At 33.2% G+C, this 20,142-nt stretch overlaps 3 protein-coding genes across 11 annotated transcripts in view; 1 reads left to right on the top strand and 2 right to left on the bottom strand.

Annotated features, from left to right (window-relative positions):
* Positions 1 to 10,472, bottom strand: part of Zasp66 (PDZ_signaling and DUF4749 domain-containing protein Zasp66) — an 18,158-nt gene extending 7,686 nt beyond the window's left edge. For 2 of the 6 annotated variants that reach the window (XM_070308029.1, XM_070308058.1), the window contains exons 1-3: positions 10,260 to 10,472; positions 6,685 to 6,932; positions 5,810 to 5,981 (exon numbers count right to left, since the gene is read on the bottom strand). In XM_070308029.1, the coding sequence (XP_070164130.1) occupies positions 5,810 to 5,981; positions 6,685 to 6,932; positions 10,260 to 10,388 (549 nt within the window). In that variant the 5' untranslated portion in view covers positions 10,389 to 10,472. Of the gene's footprint in view, positions 1 to 5,809; positions 5,982 to 6,684; positions 6,933 to 8,436; positions 8,618 to 8,700; positions 8,800 to 10,259 lie in introns of those variants that run through there. The other 4 variants (XM_070308021.1, XM_070308038.1, XM_070308013.1 and 1 more) reach the window with 4 other exon arrangements.
* Positions 10,349 to 14,421, bottom strand: LOC138939795 (isovaleryl-CoA dehydrogenase, mitochondrial). Of its 4 annotated transcripts, XR_011447899.1 has the most exons (9): positions 14,212 to 14,421; positions 13,343 to 13,432; positions 12,964 to 13,185; positions 12,267 to 12,594; positions 12,066 to 12,159; positions 11,600 to 11,690; positions 11,351 to 11,519; positions 11,002 to 11,190; positions 10,349 to 10,420 (listed from the first exon to the last, which is right to left on the bottom strand). XR_011447899.1 is itself a non-coding variant. In XM_070307980.1 (8 exons), the coding sequence occupies exons 1-8, from the start codon at positions 14,353 to 14,355 to the stop codon at positions 11,057 to 11,059; spliced, it is 1,272 nt and encodes a 423-aa protein (XP_070164081.1). In that variant the 5' UTR covers positions 14,356 to 14,421; the 3' UTR covers positions 10,770 to 11,056. The 4 variants fall into 4 exon arrangements, 3 of the variants coding, with proteins under 3 accessions (XP_070164081.1, XP_070164094.1, XP_070164104.1); XM_070307980.1 differs by lacking the exon at positions 10,349 to 10,420 and having other exon boundaries at positions 10,770 to 11,190; XM_070307993.1 differs by lacking the exons at positions 10,349 to 10,420; positions 14,212 to 14,421 and adding an exon at positions 13,495 to 13,561 and having other exon boundaries at positions 10,770 to 11,190.
* A 945-nt stretch (positions 14,422 to 15,366) lies between these two features.
* On the top strand, positions 15,367 to 20,136 carry Rpiii128 (RNA polymerase III subunit RpIII128). The gene is made up of 9 exons (XM_070307955.1): positions 15,367 to 15,625; positions 15,957 to 16,111; positions 16,197 to 16,373; positions 16,460 to 17,937; positions 18,015 to 18,607; positions 18,685 to 18,937; positions 19,036 to 19,200; positions 19,274 to 19,404; positions 19,641 to 20,136. Exons 1-9 carry the CDS (start codon positions 15,602 to 15,604, stop codon positions 20,022 to 20,024), a joined length of 3,360 nt encoding a protein of 1,119 aa, XP_070164056.1. The 5' UTR covers positions 15,367 to 15,601; the 3' UTR covers positions 20,025 to 20,136.
* The last annotated feature ends 6 nt before the right edge of the window (positions 20,137 to 20,142 follow it).

Below are 20,142 nucleotides of genomic sequence, written 5' to 3' on the forward strand. Positions count from 1 at the left end.
TCACGGCGTGAAATCACGCGATTACGATGATTCCATTATAAATGGGTCAGGAATATCATTATGTTGGAGGGTGAGCCGTTAGTGATTCTCTTGAAATAGATGAAGGCCCCGGCCAGCAAAAATAACACCCCGAATCGCGTTACACCAGAGAACCTCTCTTTCTCTCTCTCTCTTCTCTCTCTTCCTTTCATCCGCGATTTTTAACCAGGAAACGTTTCTCGTCCGGGAATGAACGGATGAGAAATGCCTCTCATTAAAGCGTCGACAAGGTCACTGAAAAGGGAGCAACAGAATAAGGCCAAAGGGCATTTTATTTCTATTCTATTTCGACGACGTACGATTTGATGTATTGTATTTTAATCTGTATCGTAAAAGTAATATTTAAAGTAAATCTTGAGGAGATTGATTCTATCAAAGAATATTAGTCAACCGATAAAAAATGTTACAATTCCGTTCCAGGAAATTGAAGAATGTAAAATTATCATATTTCCGTTTTATCTTCTTTTTAAATATAAAGAATCAGATTGAATTCCCTTTCAAAAATTATAGAAAAATCATTAATTGAGTTTGATTTTGGCTGATTGATTTATCTCGTTATTCTTGTCAAAATTCTTGTTTATTTTAAGATGTTTGATTTTTTTGTCTTTTCTTCTTTTCTTATAAAATTTTTTCGAGCATCGTGCACGCTCGTGCTTTATTTCGTAAAAGGTCCCCCGCGAACTATATTCAGACGGTTGCAAAACAACTGTTTCGCAGAGTGTTTATTGCTTGGCGGAGGCGAGATGAAACTTGAACTCTTTGAAAACCCATTGGAATAGGTTGACAAGAGACACATTAACAGATGATCCACAGTTTTATTAACCGCAAACTAAAAACAAAAAATTCTAATGAAGTTAACAAATTTCGTGATCAGTAAATTTTAATTTATTCAATTTTTTCACATGAAGATTAAGTTTATATTAAAGTCGTCTTTTCAAGTCTCGTCAATTTTCAAATGTTTATTGTATATTAATTTGCTTTCAGAAGAAACAACAAAGTGATAAGCCTTCCTATTGTAATATATGATATCCGTCTTGCATGAATTTTATCGCTGCTTACTCATATATCCAAAAATAATCGTATAATTTCTCGCTAGAGTGTTGCTCAGTAAAATTTCAAAAGTTATCTTTAATTTCACGTGCTGATCAACCGTTAATTGACCTAAACGTCACGTTCAAGACATCGCTCTTTTTCCCTAATCGCTTTTTAGATTTTTCGGACAAAAGGCGCGTTCGAAAAATTCGAGACGTGGGTGAGTCTTTGTACATATGATGGCCTCTCGTATTTGCGAGTAACCCAGATCCCGTTCACGAAAATAGAACGCGATACCGATGAACGGCATCTGCGATGCCTATGTGCGTTTTATTGCATCGCGCGTTATTAATGTACATCGCATAAGCGTTCGCGCAATTACGTTCTTTCATTCCGATAATTCTGACCAATCGCGAAATCATCGCACTCTTTTTTGATATATTTCCAAGTACAGTCAGGCGAAATTAATTAAGTTTTTCTCGGATGGCAAAATTGTTTTATAGACACACTTTGTTTGTCATATAATGCTTGTTACATATTATCGTATTATACTTGTCATATACTGTGTCGAGATTAAACGATGCAAAATCTAGATCGTCTGGTGATCTTATTATTCGATCTTGATGTGATACCGGTGAAGTTGAGCTTGCGTCTTTATCGAGTTTTGATATTTTTAGGGTGACACGGCGAGATATAAGCGATTTTATAGTTTTTATATGCTGTCGTGAGCAAACCCACACATGCCATTCAAACGGAAAACAATGAATTTTATAAGATCGATAAAATTATTCTAGTAAACGCGCGCGCGTGACTCACAAACAATAACTCTTTTATTTGAATAAGAAAGTATTTTAAAAATTATCTGAGAAAAAATTAATCTACAATTAAGCTATAATTTAGAAAATGATTTAACTGATTATTCAACCGATAAAATAAATTTTTATATACATTATAAAAATTTATTTTATCGGTTGAATAATCAGTTAAATCATTTTCTAAATTGTAGCTTTATCTATAATATAACTATTCAATTAATCATATAATTAACGATCGGAGATTAACTAAGAAAAATTCTAAAAAATTAAAGAGAGATCGAATTCTAAGTTTTCATACATTACGTAAATAAAATTTTCACCCTAAAATGCAATATGACTCGTGTATTTTATCTGTATATATTTTGTCGAAGAAATTTTTTTTTTATGAAAACAGAAAAAGTTAATGTATCCTCTTTGAATATTGGAGTGATATTTTTGCGATGTAATACTCATCACTCTCGCATATATGACAAAATCCGCGAGCACATTTTGGCCGCGTTCTCGAGGAAGATGCACGTTCAAGGGCAAGGGAGATTCGCCTCTCTCGCGATCGCGATCACCTGCACGCGCTTTCGCTTTCGTAATTTCTGGCCTTTCTTGATATTTTTTTATAATAAATCGACATTTTTCTCTCGCCTCTTTCGTACCCAGTAAACGGCCGCTTCCTCCTCCTTCGGCTGATGCTCGATGTTGTAACGATAGACGGTCGTGTAAGCGGGCATCTTCTCGTCCCGTCGAGAGAGTCGTCCCGCGAGAGAACTTTCTCGCAATTCTTACCCTTCTCCCTTGAAACTGTTGTCACCCTTTCTCACGCGGCAACTCCTTTCGCGGCTCTCGTAATATCGCTCGCGTCGTCCCTCGTTCACGACTCGCGCGGGATTATTCGCGCTTAAGCACTACTAGCTCGTCGCGAGCGCGGGCGGCACTAACTCTGGCCTTTTCCACGTAACTTCTCTCTCTCTCTCTCTCTCTCTCTCTCTCTCTCTCTCTCTCTCTCTCTCTCTCTCTCTCTTTTTCGAAGACCTCTCTCTCAAATACACTCGCTCGCTTTCGTTTTCATATACTTAAAGCTCTTGACATTAGAAAATCGTCTTTCGACTGTCACGATTTGGATACTTTTCAGAAATGTCAGATTTGATGGCAATTAGCATCGAATTGTCTGATTGAGAAACTAGATAAGTTATCAAGATCGCAAAGTAGAAATGTCTTTCGAAAATGATAAATTTATAAATAGAATATATATAATATAATTCATAGAGCTTCTAAGGTTTCCTACAAATTTGATTATTGCTCCAAGATGATCGTATAAAATGTTTTTATTGGCAACAAAATTTCGCGATGAGATTAACAAGAGTCGGTTGAATATTCAAAAATTTCTATTGTCAAGATTTACTGATAAATCTTTCTCCTTCTTTAACCATGTATTCATACAAATGCATACAAAACATTTCAGACATCGTGCGTTCTTTTTCGATCAGAAAAAATTTCCAACATTCGTAACATTTTCAAAGTAGACCAAAACGTGTTCTTAAATTTTTTGAGAAAGAGAAATATTTTTAGAAGATGAAAAATATGGAATTGCCTAAACTTATGTTCTCTTGGAAAAAGGAAAAAGATTTAAGTAAATTATTTTCAATTTAAATATTTTTAACGTATCATTTTTTTTGTCTAATGTCTTGCGGAAAAGCTAGAGATTTTTTATTAATTTTATTACACTTAAGACCGTAACGAGATTAAATCCGCCACTGGGCGAATATAGGAGGTGAGAGTATAGAAGACGACGTTCTAGATCCGCGGGATGTATATCGGATCGGGGCAGGCGGAGGCGGTTTCGATGCAAAAGCGATATTTATAGCGTGTGGCAACCGGCTCTACCGACGTACTTTCCGGCATCGTGGCAGGCCAACAAAAATATATTCACACTTCGGACTTCCCACGAATAAAGGCTCCTTCGCACCTTCGTTTCGCGCTAGCCATGCTCGCGATGCACGGTATACCCTGTTACCGCTATCGTTGCAGCTGACGAGTAGTGCATTCGCGATCGCGATTAGCGACGTCGCGTAATAAACATGTAAGATGAGGACTTCTCTTTTCGAAATCTCGTCGGTATCGTTTTTGCGAAACGAACGAGAAATACTCCGTCAAACGACATCTAGACTCAAAATTGCCGCGTTACAAATCGTTAACATCGTCGTTAAAATTGCTAATAAAAATTCGTTTGCGAATCGATTATTCGATAAATATTAATCATGATGCGTAAAAATATGAAAACTTCTGTCCTATTGAAATAAGAATTTTTGATTTTAAAACAATTAGTCCTTACGGATAGAAACTATATAGACTATATATAGAGAAAAAAATCTTTTATCAAATAATTTTATCTTAAATAAAATTAGAGTTATATATACCTATATAATATATTTTAATAATTAGAGAATTTATTAGATTGATAATTGGAGAATTTATTTAATTTTATATTTTGCTTTCACGTAGTTATATATTTATTACAATTTAATATTTATATTATCTTGTAAGATTTCTCTGTATTAAATTTTTATATGCTCCATTACGCGATAAATAGATTGCAATAATGTATGTCAGGCCAGAGAATTTCGTCGGCTTAAATAAACTGTTTCGGAGCAAGCGTGTCAAACACGACAAATATTCTGTCACATATCACACTGTACCATTAGCATGATCTAACGATGAGTTATTGGATTTCGAAGTGCAGAAGGGATTATTTCGGAACAGGTTACCAAAAGCTGCGATGCGGACTTAAGAGATCGAAATATATATTGCTTATTTATGACAATTTGTACCTCTAAACAGCTGTATATGTGTGTATACTCATATCTTGATATACATACTGCAGAATATTTCTTTTACACGTATCTGAATTATTAAAAAAAAAGAAAACAAATATATATTCTTAAATATTTAGTGTACAAGAATCGTTTTGTTATATTGATTTATGGCATAAATTTTATGCAATTGTTTGCGGCATTCTCTAGTCTCTCTTAAACGCGCGAATAAGGTTTCAAAAATAAATAAAAAAAGACATTTATGACTTTAGTGATAGACGAGAAATTATGACGGGACAGTTTCTATACTTAGTATCTTTTTATTGCCCGCTTGCGTAATTTTGCATGAAACTGTCAGTCACAGCCGAACACTGGCGCCTGTTGGTATGCAACAATGCATGATTTATTTAAATAATCCTTAAAATAATTGTGTTCTTTTAGATAACTCTAATGTTTGAATATTTTAGAATATTTTTTTTTTATAATACGTATATCGCGGGATATCTGTTTAAATCGATTATCTAAGGAATGGAGGACTGGCCTGAGATACGTAAATATTTTTCGACGATATCAACCCCGCGTTTCTACTCGTGCAAATTATTTCGATCTGATAAAAAAATAAATACCGTAATCGGATTTTCATTTACACGATGAAACAAAGTCGACTGTTCCTTCACGTGGATCAATGAACTTTCTAGCGAGTATACACTGTCGACATTATGCTTGCGGAAATTTGATTTCAGCCTATTCCAGCGATTAAATGCATTTCTATTCTCGATCATACACAATTGTTCCTATTTCTATGGAACATTATCGATCTACCCTGTTTATATAGCTTGATTTAGACAAATCTAACAATAAATAACAGAAAAATAAAAGTTTTTTTAATAAAATCAAGATTTTGTTTAAAATGTAGAAAATATTCATCATTTAAAAATTTTGACAATATTATATCGTATTTTTATCTTATTCTATACAAGCAATTATTTGTAAAATTAAATTGAGAGAATTCCGACTTAAATTATTCTCATTTCTATACACATTTTTATATAAACGAGAAAATCCTGTTTATTATTTCAATAAGAATAATGACTCGTATAAAAAAACGCATGTTTGAAATACCTGTGACAAATGAACCCTCTCTTCGCGGATTTCGTCACGATGATCATGCGGCAAAATGATCGTGCTGCGAAGAGTGTAGTCGGGGCTCGTTGTCGACACGTATTCCTCGACCGAAGGCGGCGGTATCGGGCTCTTCGGTAATTCCTGGGGATACTCCTTTGGCTGTTTGTACCTACGTAAAAGAATTGCAAAAAATATTAATAATATACAATAAAAAACGTATTCGTGTCGCAGAATACAAAAAACTGTGCAGTTTTCCGACGATTGTTTTCAAGTATAAGAGAAATGAATAAATATTATATTTTAATAAAACGCAATTAAATATATATTTTTAATAAAATACAAGAGAAATAAATCTGTAAGTTTGTAATAAAAAGCAAAATTAAAATATGCGGACCGCGATTTCTTTTTAATAAACAAAATTAGAGATCATAGTCTAACGTGTAAAGATGAGAATTTTAGAGCAAAATATATGATATTTATGTATATACATATATATATATATATATATATATATATATATATATAACATATATATAAAATTCATGTTATGTGTAAAATGAAATTAATATCATACAAAAACAAATAAATTTTTAATTTTATACTCGAGAAAAACCAGTTATTTATCCGAGAAAGGATTAAAGGCGATCGGTGGTGTGAGAGATAGTAAAGTAATATATTTCAATATTCAACGGCCGAAAATGTCAATTGTGCTTCGCTCGCAAAAGACAACTATTTAATCGAGGAAGCGAATTAAGCGGTGTAACGTAACGGCGTAGCGGATGCAATATCGCGCGATAGCAACAACAAATATCATTGTGGCAGCAATATCAGTCAAAAAACGCGTAGTAATAGAGATAATATTGCATTCTGACAGACTAGTGACCGCAGCCCCGTCGTCAAAGATCGACTTGAAAACTGTGGATGGTGACATGGTGATAGTAGTGTCGGTGGTAATACGTGATGATGTCGTAGCTCTCGACGACTCAGACCTTTCGACGACTAGCTTTATGGTTTCGGAGTTTTGGAGAAGGTTCTGTGCATCTACATGCCTCATGTCGCGCGTGTCATAATCGTCAATCTTCTTGATCACATCACCCCTCTGGAGCGCCTCGTTCTCCGACTGTAAACAAAAATATCGATTCGATATTGTTAGCAACAACAACAACAATTATTATTATTATTATTATTATTATACAATTATAATTTGCAACAATTATTATATCGTTATTAAAAAATAATCAGAAATGATAAACCAAAAATCTTAAGCACCGAAAATACATGAGAAAAATTAAAAATCTTAAAAATTTATTTTTGGGAAACTATAGAATATGCCCTGAAGAAAGTTTAATACAATAGCACGTAGAATAAATCGAATAAAAAATGATTTACATTATAATTTTATTGTTTCACTCACTGAGATAAATTCAATGATAGATGCATTCTTACAAAGAAAAATTAATATGCATTAAGAAACTCTGCTAAACGGTAAAGTTAAATATAAGAAAGAGATTGAATATATTATTAAGAATAAGACAAATTACCGGAGAGAAAATTTACATTTTATAATAAGTAATATCTTAAATTAATTGGTTTATTTGAGAAAAATAAAAATGAAACAAATAAAAGATAAAATAAAAGTTAGAATATTAAATAAAAATTGAAAAACTATGAGCTGTACATTTCTTATTTTTATTCAATATTACATACTTAAATTTAAATATACGAAAAGATGCTTTACATCTTTCTGGGAATCTCGTGCTGCGCGCGAGCAAACGAAATGCATCGACACGCAGTGCATCACGTATCGTGTATCAATGTCAGCGATCGCTAGATCGAATTGTTGATTTGAGAATTCCTTGGCAGCCTTCTCGTCTACTTCTCTCTATTTCAAATGTTCACGGGATTGTGTTACGTTCTTCACCTATTATTCGGCCACGGTTCGGAAATGCCAGCGCAAAATCGAAGCCAAGCAAGTAGACGCCGACATGAAACCCGTTACCGTTAACGGAAGACAACTCATTCTGCCGTATAAAAATTATTATCCGACAATAGATAAACTTCACCACTCGGTATGTTATAAATTTTTTTGCACAATACAAAAATTATATAAAAAAAAAATATGTAATATATACTTTTTTATCAACGCATCCGTTGTATCTTGGATTCGTTACTCTAATTCGCTCAAACATGGTTTAGGACTAGGATATTTATGTTAAGACCCTACCTTTTAAATATTATCGCATTAATATCAAACTAAATTAAATATTTTTTATATATTTATTGACTATCATTAATATATTAATATATTAATCAATTGTCAAATGTCGACGACAATAATAGAATATAACTCACTTTTTTACTTAAATAGTTCAAAAATGTATTATTTTTTATTGCCTTTTTTTAAATTCAACACACACATTTTTTTCTCTTTTATTACTTTGAGTTTGTGTGTTGTCATTTCTTTAAAAGATCACAATTATTCTTTTAAATCTGGAAGCCACAACGAGTTTGGAGTATATTTGGAAATGAGTGCATTTCGGCAATTTGCTATTCTAACTATCAATTTCATCCGAAAATTAATGAAGACAAGAAGAAATCGAAATTAAATCAAGAAGAAAACTCACGCGGGTGACGACGATCGGCGTACCCAAATCGGCGCCTCCAGCGATCCTTATGCCCCAAGGCCTGCCTGTGCCGGATCTCTTGAGCTTTACGATCACCGTGTGCTTTCTCGTCATGCTCTAGACTCGGTTAAGTTAGTCCACCACCACTAATAACAACAACAACCACCACGACAACAAGCACCTAATAATCAATCAATCAATCACGAAATGCACTATATGAACAGAATGAAGAGAGAATCTCACAAGAGGGAAAAGGATTTTTACAGAAGAAAATAAGACGTTGCGCGAAACGGCGGGAACGAGATAGGTCTCCCGGATCGTGGTCGCTCTCTGCTTTACTACTGAGATAGTAGCTGCAGCTGTAGCACTTGCCGACTATATACCGACTTTGACAGAGCCCCGAGCCGTGAGAGAGGAAAAGATAGATAAAGAGAGAGAGAAAGAGCTTAGTTGCCTAATTCTAAAACAGAGACTACCACCGTTAGTCTCTCTCTTTCTTTCTGTCTCTTTGCTATTCTGGCCCCATTTCGAGTTGGCATACTGCGCCAATGTATTGTTCTGGTCGTCCAACTTGCACTCATTTCTTTGGCATCCATTGTGTGCATTCGTGCATGCGTGCGTGCGTAAATACATTACAGTCTCGAGGCTTTTAGGAGAGACGCAATATCGCATGATATCAGCTATCCGCAAAAAACATTGCGAGAAGGATCCTTGAAGATATAGATGAGAGAGAATCTGAACTAATGAAGAAATCCCATTTTTCTATCACACATTCTTATTTTCTTGTTTTCTAGAAATGTCAATCTCTTACAATGTTTGAAAGATAAAAGTATAGAAACATAAATTTTAACAAGAAAAAATATGTCAATCGAAAAATTTTTTCGGAAGAATTTTGCGATTAAAATATTTATTTCTTGTTTAATAAATTTATTTCTTGTTTGATTTTTAACTAGAGATTAGCTTACTCAGCTTATATGCGATTTTTCCGTGGTAAACAGATGCCAGCATGTTGAATTAAAAAAAAAAAAACTATAGGACAAAAAAAATAGCTTTAATTCTGCAATAATATGGAAATAAAATTACACGATATTATATCATATTTCATCTGATAGTTTGCGGAAACTGAAATACAATGTAATATAAGACAATAGAATTCATACGCGCATATGAAATAATAAACGGTAAATATCGGGGAGACACAGGATAAAAATTTCTATGATAAATCGTACGTCACAATCCGAAACATGTTTCGATATATGTTTCATAAACAATCCGTAAATGGGACAAACCTATATATGAAACAGTATTTACGAAAGAGAGAGAAAGAGAGAGAAAAGGAAAGAATAAGAGATATATTTCGTCGCACCAAATTCCGATAGATTCTTCGACACATTTGATGCTTGATTATATATCTATTATTATTTGCTAATTTTTTCAGTATTAAACAAATACCTTATTATTTAAAATTAATAAAAGATTTATAATAGATTATTAAATATTTATTTATATCTTTGAAAAGTTTAATTTTTGTTAAAACCACTTTATTTTCAATACCGGAATTTCTCCGATTGCTATCATCGAAATTATTTAATTAAATATATAATAAATTATTAAATAATTGTATTACTCAATTAAACATAGCTTTAATTAAACGTTTCATCGAATTTCTTGTAAAGTAAGACTTAAACCTGCCGAAAAAAAATATGTCATTAAAAATTGATAAAGATGAAAAACTTTAAAGACAGATGTATAATCTGTACTGAATTATAATTTACAAGAAAATTGAAAGGCGTAAGAAATGGCTTTTTCCGGATCGTACTCACATAGGTCTCGTAATAGTGGCCTATGGAGAACTTAAGGGCCATCCTCGATTCGCTAAAATCTGTCTGTCCTATCCTATCGCTTTTTCCTCGCTTATTCCTGATGAGACACTCGCGCTTCTCTTCCGCCATGCAACGTTCACGGACGGCGAGGAACTTCTCCCCTACGGATCGGTCCGATGTAATTAATTTGGCTGTGATTAACGAAGACTAGATCCGGAGATGGAAGAAAGAAAGAAAGAATGAGAGAGGAAAAGAGAAGAGAACGCGCGTATACGCGTTATACGACTTAAATTAGCAACCTATAGCGCGAAAGGTTAGTTAATCGCTTCGTTCTAGTGACTCACTTTATCTTAATTTATACGATCATTAGGACATATCGCCGAAATGCACGACATTGGGAATTAGCGACAATTCATTATGAATCACCGACTAATTATATGTTGCGGATGTAAAAAAGATCTAAGAGATCTTATTCTCTCAAATAATTTCGTATTCTATGAGTTTGTGACAATTATTGACATATGCAGCATATATATATTTATTTTCATCATAAAATAGAAAAAATATTAAAACATAAAATATTATGTAGATAAAAAATAATGATGTACAAAAATAATAGCATGTCTATTCTAGAGAAATTCCCAAGAAGGATTGTTATGATCATTGTGAATAACTCGAGTTGTCCAAATATGAATGTCACAATGCGATTATTGTGTGCGCAATTCGGCATTGCTATATATATCTATAAATAATTATAAAATCTAGGTCGCGGAATGCGGAATGCAGATTTCTTTATTTCACAAGTATTCCTGAGTGATTGCACGGCTGATGACCAATCGTCGTATTTCGTTGGTACCCGCACCGATGTCGTAAACCTTTGCGTCTCGTAATAATCTTCCCGTCACACAATCATTAATGTATCCATTACCGCCTGTCAAACGAGTGTAAAAAATAGAAAGATAAGTAAATATATCAATCCAACTAAATTTTATTAAACATTGAAAAATTTCTATTTTTTATACTTATTGTTAGTAAAATCTAGTTTCATAGCTTTTATTGCTTTTTTGTTTTGCATTTGTTAAATGATTTACCAAGTATCTGCATGGCATTCATGGTTGCTTTCACAGCATTCTCGGTGCAAAATAACAACACTGCGGCGCAATCCTTACGATTCGTGTGACCAGCGTCGCAAGATCTCGCGACAGAGTACAAGTAAGTCCTGCTCGCGGTTAAAGTCATATACATATCCGCAATCTTTGCCTGAAGCGTGATTATGGTGCCAAATAATATTAATTAGGATTGTAATAATTTTCTTAACAAAGATAGAGCGAGTGATTTACCTGTATCAATTGAAATTGCGCGAGATACTGATCGAATTGCTTTCTCGAATGAGCATATTCAAAAGCGATGTCGCAAGAAGCTTGTAGAATTCTAGAAGTTGCATTCTTATTGCATATCTTCTGATAGACACTTGTTTATGATCAAAATAAAAGCGTAAATATTTATCTATTAATAGCCTCAAAACGCAAAAATAAGTTTTTGCTGATAAGATTCCTAAGATCTGTCATACCCTTTTGTAAAATATATATACATTCTATATGTATATACATTATATAAGTGTACACAATTTGCACATCAAATATTAAAAAATATAATTCTTATTTTACCGATTATAAAAAATTGATCCAATAAATATTTCAAAGTCTATATATTTTAATATGCGAAGTACTCGTGAAAAAAAAACCGAGAAGCAGATTTTCAAGCCAAATTTTGTATTATATCTTTCATCATTTTTTAAATACTTACCCTACAGGTCCAGCGGCCAATACTAATCGTTCTAAATCCAATCCGCTGAGGAGCACGTAAACGCCCTTATTAACTTCTCCTAGAACGTTGGCGGCTGTAATTTTCACAATGATAATCGGTAATATAATATAATATTATATTGTGTATCATTAAAATAAAATGTATTCATATCTCGCGTCTCTCGCTCGAACTCCTACTTACCCGGAATTTTACAATCCTCGAAAATCAATTCGCACGTGTTAGAACCGCGCATTCCTAGCTTGTCCAATTTTTGCGCCGTACTAAATCCTTCTGTAGCACTTTCGACAATGAAGGCGGTGATGCCGTGTTGCGGCTTGTCCGCGTTCGGGTCGGTTTTCGCATAGACGACCAAGGTGTCCGCGTCCGGGCCATTGGTGATCCAAAATTTATTGCCGTTAAGCACATAATAATCGCTCTTCTTCTCAGCTCGTAGTTTCATAGAAATCACATCGGATCCGGATCCCGGTTCCGACATCGCCAACGCGCCAATATGCTCACCGCTGCATAGCTGAAAAATTTCACGCAATATTTAATAATATATAAATATATCAAATAATATATGAATATACCAATAATATATTTATATTATTGATCATATAATTGTGCGTGAGCAAATTCGCTAAATCGACGCGGGTCTAATTCTACAGATAAAGATATTGGCACATTTCTTGATTCGCGTTAGAGCTTTCATTTATAGTAATTTTTATAAAATTTTTCTATCAATTATATAATTATATTTTTGCAAAATTTATTTATATTACCAGGATACTTATATATATATATACCAATATATTTTTTAGGTGAAAATTATTTTTTTAGAATATTATACAACATTCAGATGCATACATTTGATACTTTGTATCGAAATGAGTTTTACCTTAGGCAAGTATTTGTGCTTCTGTTCCTCTGTGCCGTTTCTGTGAATTTGATTAACGCAAAGATTTGAATGCGCACCATAACTGAGTCCAATAGCAGCCGATACTCTACTCAATTCTTCCAAGATAATTACGTGATCGAGATATGTGCCGCCTGTACCGCTGTACTCCGGCTTCACCGTGATGCCCAAGAAGCCCAACTTTCCTAATTCTCTCCAGAATACCTACATTCGTATCATTTTTAAATAATTATAGTATTAGAGTATAAAAATAGTAGAGAGATTTTCGATTTTACATAAAATTTAATTTGCGCGTGTTGCAATAATTTGCGATTTATTTAAATTTTCTTAATCTCTCATGTAAGAGGATTTTTTTTCTTACCCTCAATTCATCGAAATTATTTTTTTTGTCAATCTCGGCGGCTTTAGGCGCCAATTCCTTTTGCGCGAAATTGAAAACGAGTGAGCGAAGCTGGAAAAAGAATGACGATTATTTTATTATATTATATTATATATTATGTTCTGTATAAATACCATATAATTTACAGTCAAGAATATTAAAAGAAATTTCATCGATTTTCCTTAATTAAAATAAAGAAAAAACACAAGCCGCACCGACAAGTATTCCCGATGAGAGAACACGTACTGACGTAGATTGTAAGTGCGTTCTACTTGAGGCTATTCGCTTCGACGTCTACGTTTTCAAGTGTGCTCCGTTTGACGCTATTTTCACATCGAAGCACAACATTCTTTATTCCGATTGGTCCATCAAACACTTCAATCTTCCAAGCGAAAAAATAGTGTTAAATAGAACGCACCTTTAATTAGTCCATAAATATACTTCGAAACGAAAATACGTCAAACGGAATGTACATCAAAACGAAAAATTTTCGGTTGATAACGGATCTGTTCCTTCTAACTGATGGCTACATTAGAGTTATAGTAGTATCTTTCTCTTTCCAATGAGGAGAGAGAAAGATAAACTCTGAACTAGTACAGTCAGTTCATCTATAAAGAACAGATCTAACATGTGATCTAAATATTCTATAAATATCAAAATATACCGATCGCGATATAAACAAATACCGATAAATTATAAAGATAATATCATATGACATTTTTACTGCTTTTTTTGCATATTTTATAATATACAAGTATACAAATTTTTATCTGAAACGATTGCATTGCGTGATGAGATGACACAGCATGCATATATATGTGAAAAATGCATGGAGGATTTCTTTTACTAACCTCTCTCTGTTCATTGCTTAATCCGAAGATACTCTCGTCGATCTTGCAATAGCTTGACACATAATTCACATTCGCGATTTTATTAACGTGATTCGCGAATTTCGCCGCATGTTGCAAAACGACGAAACCACGTACCGAGATCATTTTATCTTTTTTTGAGCGATTAGGAGTATTTCGAATCGATAATAATTACTTTTCCAACATGTATATATATATGTTAATCGATTGGAAATATCTCGATTATTGTAATCTATTTGCTAGAAAATATTACACTGCTTGTAGAAATTGGACAAAAGATGATAGATATTCGAGCGTTATCAGCGTTGAAATATAATTTCAATAAAATGAATAAAAATGAGTTAGAGCGAACACGTCATGAAAATTCTATACTAAAACTATATGATGATAAGACTGACAAAATATGATGATCAGACTGAAATGAACTTACTCAATAACATTCCAATATCGCTCGAATATTAAATACCGTTAAGAATTTTCATAGAGATCGAGCATTAATGAAATCTTTAATATATAAAAAATCGCGGCCTGGCTGAAATTGATACCTTGTATTTATTTGTCAATAGCCGGAGGAGAAGGAATATATCGACGTCCTTATCTGAAACATAATTGCATAAAAGCTGTACAAATAAATTATCGGATTATGAATTTAAAATTAATGTTGAATTGTTAATGGGTGTTATGGGATTATAATATCTGTTTCGTCATAATAATATATTTATATATTAATTATATTTTTTACCTCATGTAATAAAAAATGTAGAGAAGGTATAAGAATAAAACGTTAATGATTGTTAATGCACGTATGATCAAACATGATCTTTTTAAACGTTATATTTTTCCGACCTGACTTGACCTATACAAAGCGCACCACGTGACTGCTTTGACAAGCCCGTGCTTAAATGAAAGGCGCTTTTGATATAGGCCACTTTTAGGGTCTATATAAATTTTTATTTTTTATCATACTAAATAGACTAACTTAAGCACGTATATTAATATTATACATGTAATAATAGAATTTATTGATTTTCTCTAAAACAGTTTCTATTTTTTTTCCATGATAAGTCTGATACTATATATATATCTCGGTAAATCATGTGTACACTACTAAGAATCAGCTGATTTTACGCTATTACGATGCCAGAATATTCACGCTAGCACAACACCGTAATGGAGGGGATACACACATAAGCGAAAACCGTGTACATGTAATGCGCAGAGCGTGTACGCATTCTCTCGATTGCTTGCATGTGCTAGTGTGGGTATTCTGGATTACGCACGCCTGTATGAAAATTCGGCTTAACCTAATAACACTGGCGCATTTAGCATTAGTCTTCTTCTTAACATTACGAGATTTTTATAACTGATAAAAATGGAACAAACAAATGAAATAAAAGTAAGTACAGAATATGATATTTTTCGTCGGCAATTCTTTTTGAAACTTGTATGCTTAATATATTCTTTTGTTGCATGCTTAATAAAAGTTGAATTTATTTAAAAGAAATTTTGTTTTTTATCCCGTTATTTTTTTCTTTTTTTAATATCCCATTATTTTATGAAAGACAAAATGTATAAAATTGTGAATTTACTGAGATAGCATAAATCGTATTATATATTTACTTGAAATAACAATTTTTTTATTTTTTTTACACACATGCTGTCAAATTATAAATAAATTTTATCTAGTGAATTCATTTATATAATAATATATTTATTTTATATTACAGAACAAAGAGAAGTTAGTGGAAGCTTTTCTGAAAGGCAAAGGTTTGGTGAAACAGCATATAGATTCTTATAATTATTTTATTAATCAAGAAATAAAAAATATTGTCAAAGCAAATGAAAAAGTTTTATCCGATGAAGATCCACATTTTTATGTAAAGTAAGAAATTGTTATATATATTTTTATAGAAAATGTAATTGTACAATTATTCGTTTAATAATTTTTTTTTTTTTTTTCATTTTAGATATTTAAGTATAAAAGTTGGTTCACCTGATATTGATGACGGTTCAAATGTAATGCGACCAACTACACCACATGAATGCCGTTTAAGAGATCTAAATTATTCCGCGCCGATCTTAGTAGATATTGAACATATAAGAAATAATCAGCGGATAAGAAACACAAACATGGTAATTGGAAGGTAAGAGCAATGAATAAAAAAAAAAAGACAAAGAACACCTGACATTATGTAAAGAAATGTAATATGATCATAAATTTTCTCTACAGGATGCCAGTGATGTTGCGCAGTTCAAATTGTGTATTAACTAATAAATCTCATTATGAATTGGCAAAACTAAATGAATGTCCACTTGATCCTGGTGGTTATTTTATTATAAATGGTCAAGAAAAAGTTATATTAATACAAGAACAAATGGTTAGAAATAGAATTATTGTGGAAGAAGATGGCAAAGAAGTTATTGCATCATGCAACAGTTTCACGCATGAAAAAAAGACTAAGACAAGTGTCGTGGGTAAAGGTGGCAAATATTATATAAGAAACAATATGTTCCAAGACGATATACTGATTACTGTTATTTTCAAAGCTATGGGAATAGTAAGTGATACAGATATCATACAGATGGTTGGAGAAAAAGAAAAATATTTGAATAAATTTATAGCCAGTATAGAGAATTGTCAAGACTTAGGTATCTTTTCAGAGAAACAAGCATTAAAATACCTCAATAATAAACGCAAACAGACGAGATTTCATGTTGCAAAGTCTAATATTACTGATGAAATGAAAGATTCGTTAGCAACAAATGTGTTGTCTCATGTACCTGTCATAGATTTCAACTTCAGAACAAAAGCATTGCATCTTGCTTTGATGATTAGAAGAGTTATAGATGCACAGTTTGATAACAAACTAATTGACAACAAGGATTATTACGGTAATAAACGCCTGGAACTAGCTGGTTCTCTTCTCGCTCTAATGTTTGAGGATTTATTCAAAAGATTTAATTGGGAGCTCAAGATGATTGCCGATAAGAATATTCCCAAGATCAAAGCAGCACCATTTGATATAACAAAATATATAAGAAAGGATATGATTACCAATGGACTGGCTTTTGCCATATCATCAGGAAATTGGACAATTAAGAGATTTAGGATGGAAAGACATGGTGTTACACAAGTATTGTCGCGATTGTCATACATTTCTGCGCTTGGCATGATGACGCGAGTCCAATCTCAGTTTGAAAAGACTAGGAAAATCTCCGGTCCGCGATCGTTGCATGGTTCACAATGGGGAATGTTATGTCCAAACGACACACCTGAAGGTGAAGCGTGCGGCTTGGTGAAAAATTTAGCATTGATGGCTCATATTACCACAGAAATGCCAGAAGAACCGTTTGTAAGATTGATGCATAATCTCGGCGTGCAAAATATTTATACTTGTGTCGGAGGAGAGCTAATCAAAAAAGGCATATATGTAGTTTTCGTAAATGGTAATATGGCAGGCATCGTGAAAGAGTCCCATGTATCGAGACTGACGTACCAGTTCAGGTTGTTACGCAGGATGAGATTCATAGATTGTTTTGTGTCAATATCTGTGCAAGACCGACATAAATGCGTTCAAGTCAGTTGTGACGGCGGTCGATTGTGCAGACCACTCATCATCGTCAAAGACGGCAAACCGCTTATTGGACAGAAACATATGAAGTATCTCGAGATAAATCTTTGGACCTTCAATGACTTTGTTCATGCTGGTATAAACAATTAAAAATAAATACAATATACTTTATTTTTATTTTATATATTATATTATTATGTTTATTGTGTTTAGGATTGATTGAGTACCTAGACGTAAATGAAGAAAATGACAGTTTGATTGCATGTAAGGAATCCGAAATTATTCCTCAAACAACGCATTTAGAAATCGCAGAATTTACAATTTTGGGAGTGTGCGCCGGTTTAATACCATATCCGAATCATAATCAAAGTCCAAGAAACACTTATCAATGCGCTATGGGTAAACAGGCTATAGGAGCTATAGGATACAATCAACGTAATCGCATCGATACATTGATGTATAATTTGGTAAACCCGCAAAGACCTATAGTGAAAACGCGACAAATAGATTTAATCAATTTCGATAAATTACCTGCTGGTGAAAATGCTATCGTGGCTGTGATGTCGTTTAGCGGATATGATATCGAAGATGCACTTATTTTAAACAAAGCCTCTGTTGATAGAGGATACGGAAGGTGTCTGGTATACCGAAATTCGAAATGTATAATAAAAAACCATCCCAATCAAGCGAGCGATATAATTTTAGGACAATCGATAGACGCCACTACTAAAAAACCCATATGGAAACATGATATTCTTGAGAACGATGGAATTGCAGCGACTGGTGAAATGGTGGAAAATAAAAAAGTGTGTATTTCTTGTATTTGAATGACATTGTAAGTAATTTTTTGTTCTCTATTACGATTGATATTATACTGTTACAGGTGATGGTAAATAAAGCGGTATCGACGCGCACTGGGAATATCGGCCCATCGAGGTCTGACAATTTTCAAACGCAACCAGAATATCGTAACGCGGAAATTTCGTACAAAGGTTCGGTCCCAGCATATATAGAGAAAGTTATGGTATCTAGTAATGCCGAAAATGCCTTCTTAATAAAATTGTTATTGAGACAAACTCGGAGACCTGAGATTGGCGATAAATTTAGTAGTCGCCATGGACAGAAGGGTGTCGTAGGTAAAATGATTCATTATTATATATTACATATATTTTCGTGTTGAATATATCAAACATTATATGAGATATTATAATTTCTGATAATAATATTTATTCAGGTTTAATTGTGGATCAAGAAGATCTGCCATTTAACGATTATGGTATATGTCCTGATGTGATTATGAATCCACATGGTTTCCCATCTAGAATGACAGTTGGGAAACTGATAGAGGTATTAGCTGGCAAAACGGGTGTTGTGAATGGGACATTCCAAGATGCAACAGGTATATTTTGTAAAAAGAATGATTGAACTATACATGATATATAATGTTTAATCTCGTTAATTTTTATTTGCAGCATTTGAGGGCGCTAAGGTAGAGGATCTTTGTGAAGAATTAGCAAAACATGGTTATAATTATCTAGGTAAAGATTTATTTTATAGCGGCACGACTGGACAGCCGATAACGGGATACATTTTTTCTGGAATAGTAAGTTTTTTTTTTCTAGAATAAAATAATCACTGTAGTTGACAATTCTCTATTCTTTATGACTTTAATTTAAATGGTAATGTCTTTGTATAGTTGCATTAAAGTTTCCAAATTGTTTTTCATTTTCTAATCAGAATATTTGGTTAAATTACCTTTAATAATTAACTCCAATTAATTAATTAGAAATAAGAATTTTTGTTTAATATCTTTTCTAAAATTTCAATTGTAATGTGTAGGTTTATTATCAGAAATTGAAACATATGGTGCAAGACAAAATACATGCTCGTGCCAGAGGGCCGAAGGTCATTCTAACTCGCCAGCCGACAGAAGGACGTTCTAAAGACGGTGGTCTACGTCTGGGTGAAATGGAACGCGATTGCTTGATCGGTTATGGGGCCAGCATGTTGTTGGTAGAGAGGCTCATGTTATCGAGCGACGCATTTCAAGTCGATATTTGTAACAAGTGTGGTCTAATGGGATATAACGGTTGGTGCCAAAGATGCAGTTCCAGTTCCTCCATTTCTACAATCACGATGCCTTACGCTTGTAAATTACTATTCCAAGAATTACAATGTATGAACATATTACCTCGTTTAACATTGAAGGATTATTGCGATTGATTGTTTGCTATCAGAATATATACCAATAACTTCAAGACAATTTGTCTTAATGCGCAGATAATGAGTTTTCAAAATTTAAAATTTATTTAACATATAGAAACTTGTCTGTTACATAATT

This window comes from Polyergus mexicanus, unplaced genomic scaffold (assembly GCF_030449975.1).
Source record: "Polyergus mexicanus isolate NDT 795.1 unplaced genomic scaffold, iyPolMexi1.0 SCAF_2, whole genome shotgun sequence".
NCBI classification, from domain to species: Eukaryota; Metazoa; Arthropoda; class Insecta; order Hymenoptera; family Formicidae; genus Polyergus; species Polyergus mexicanus.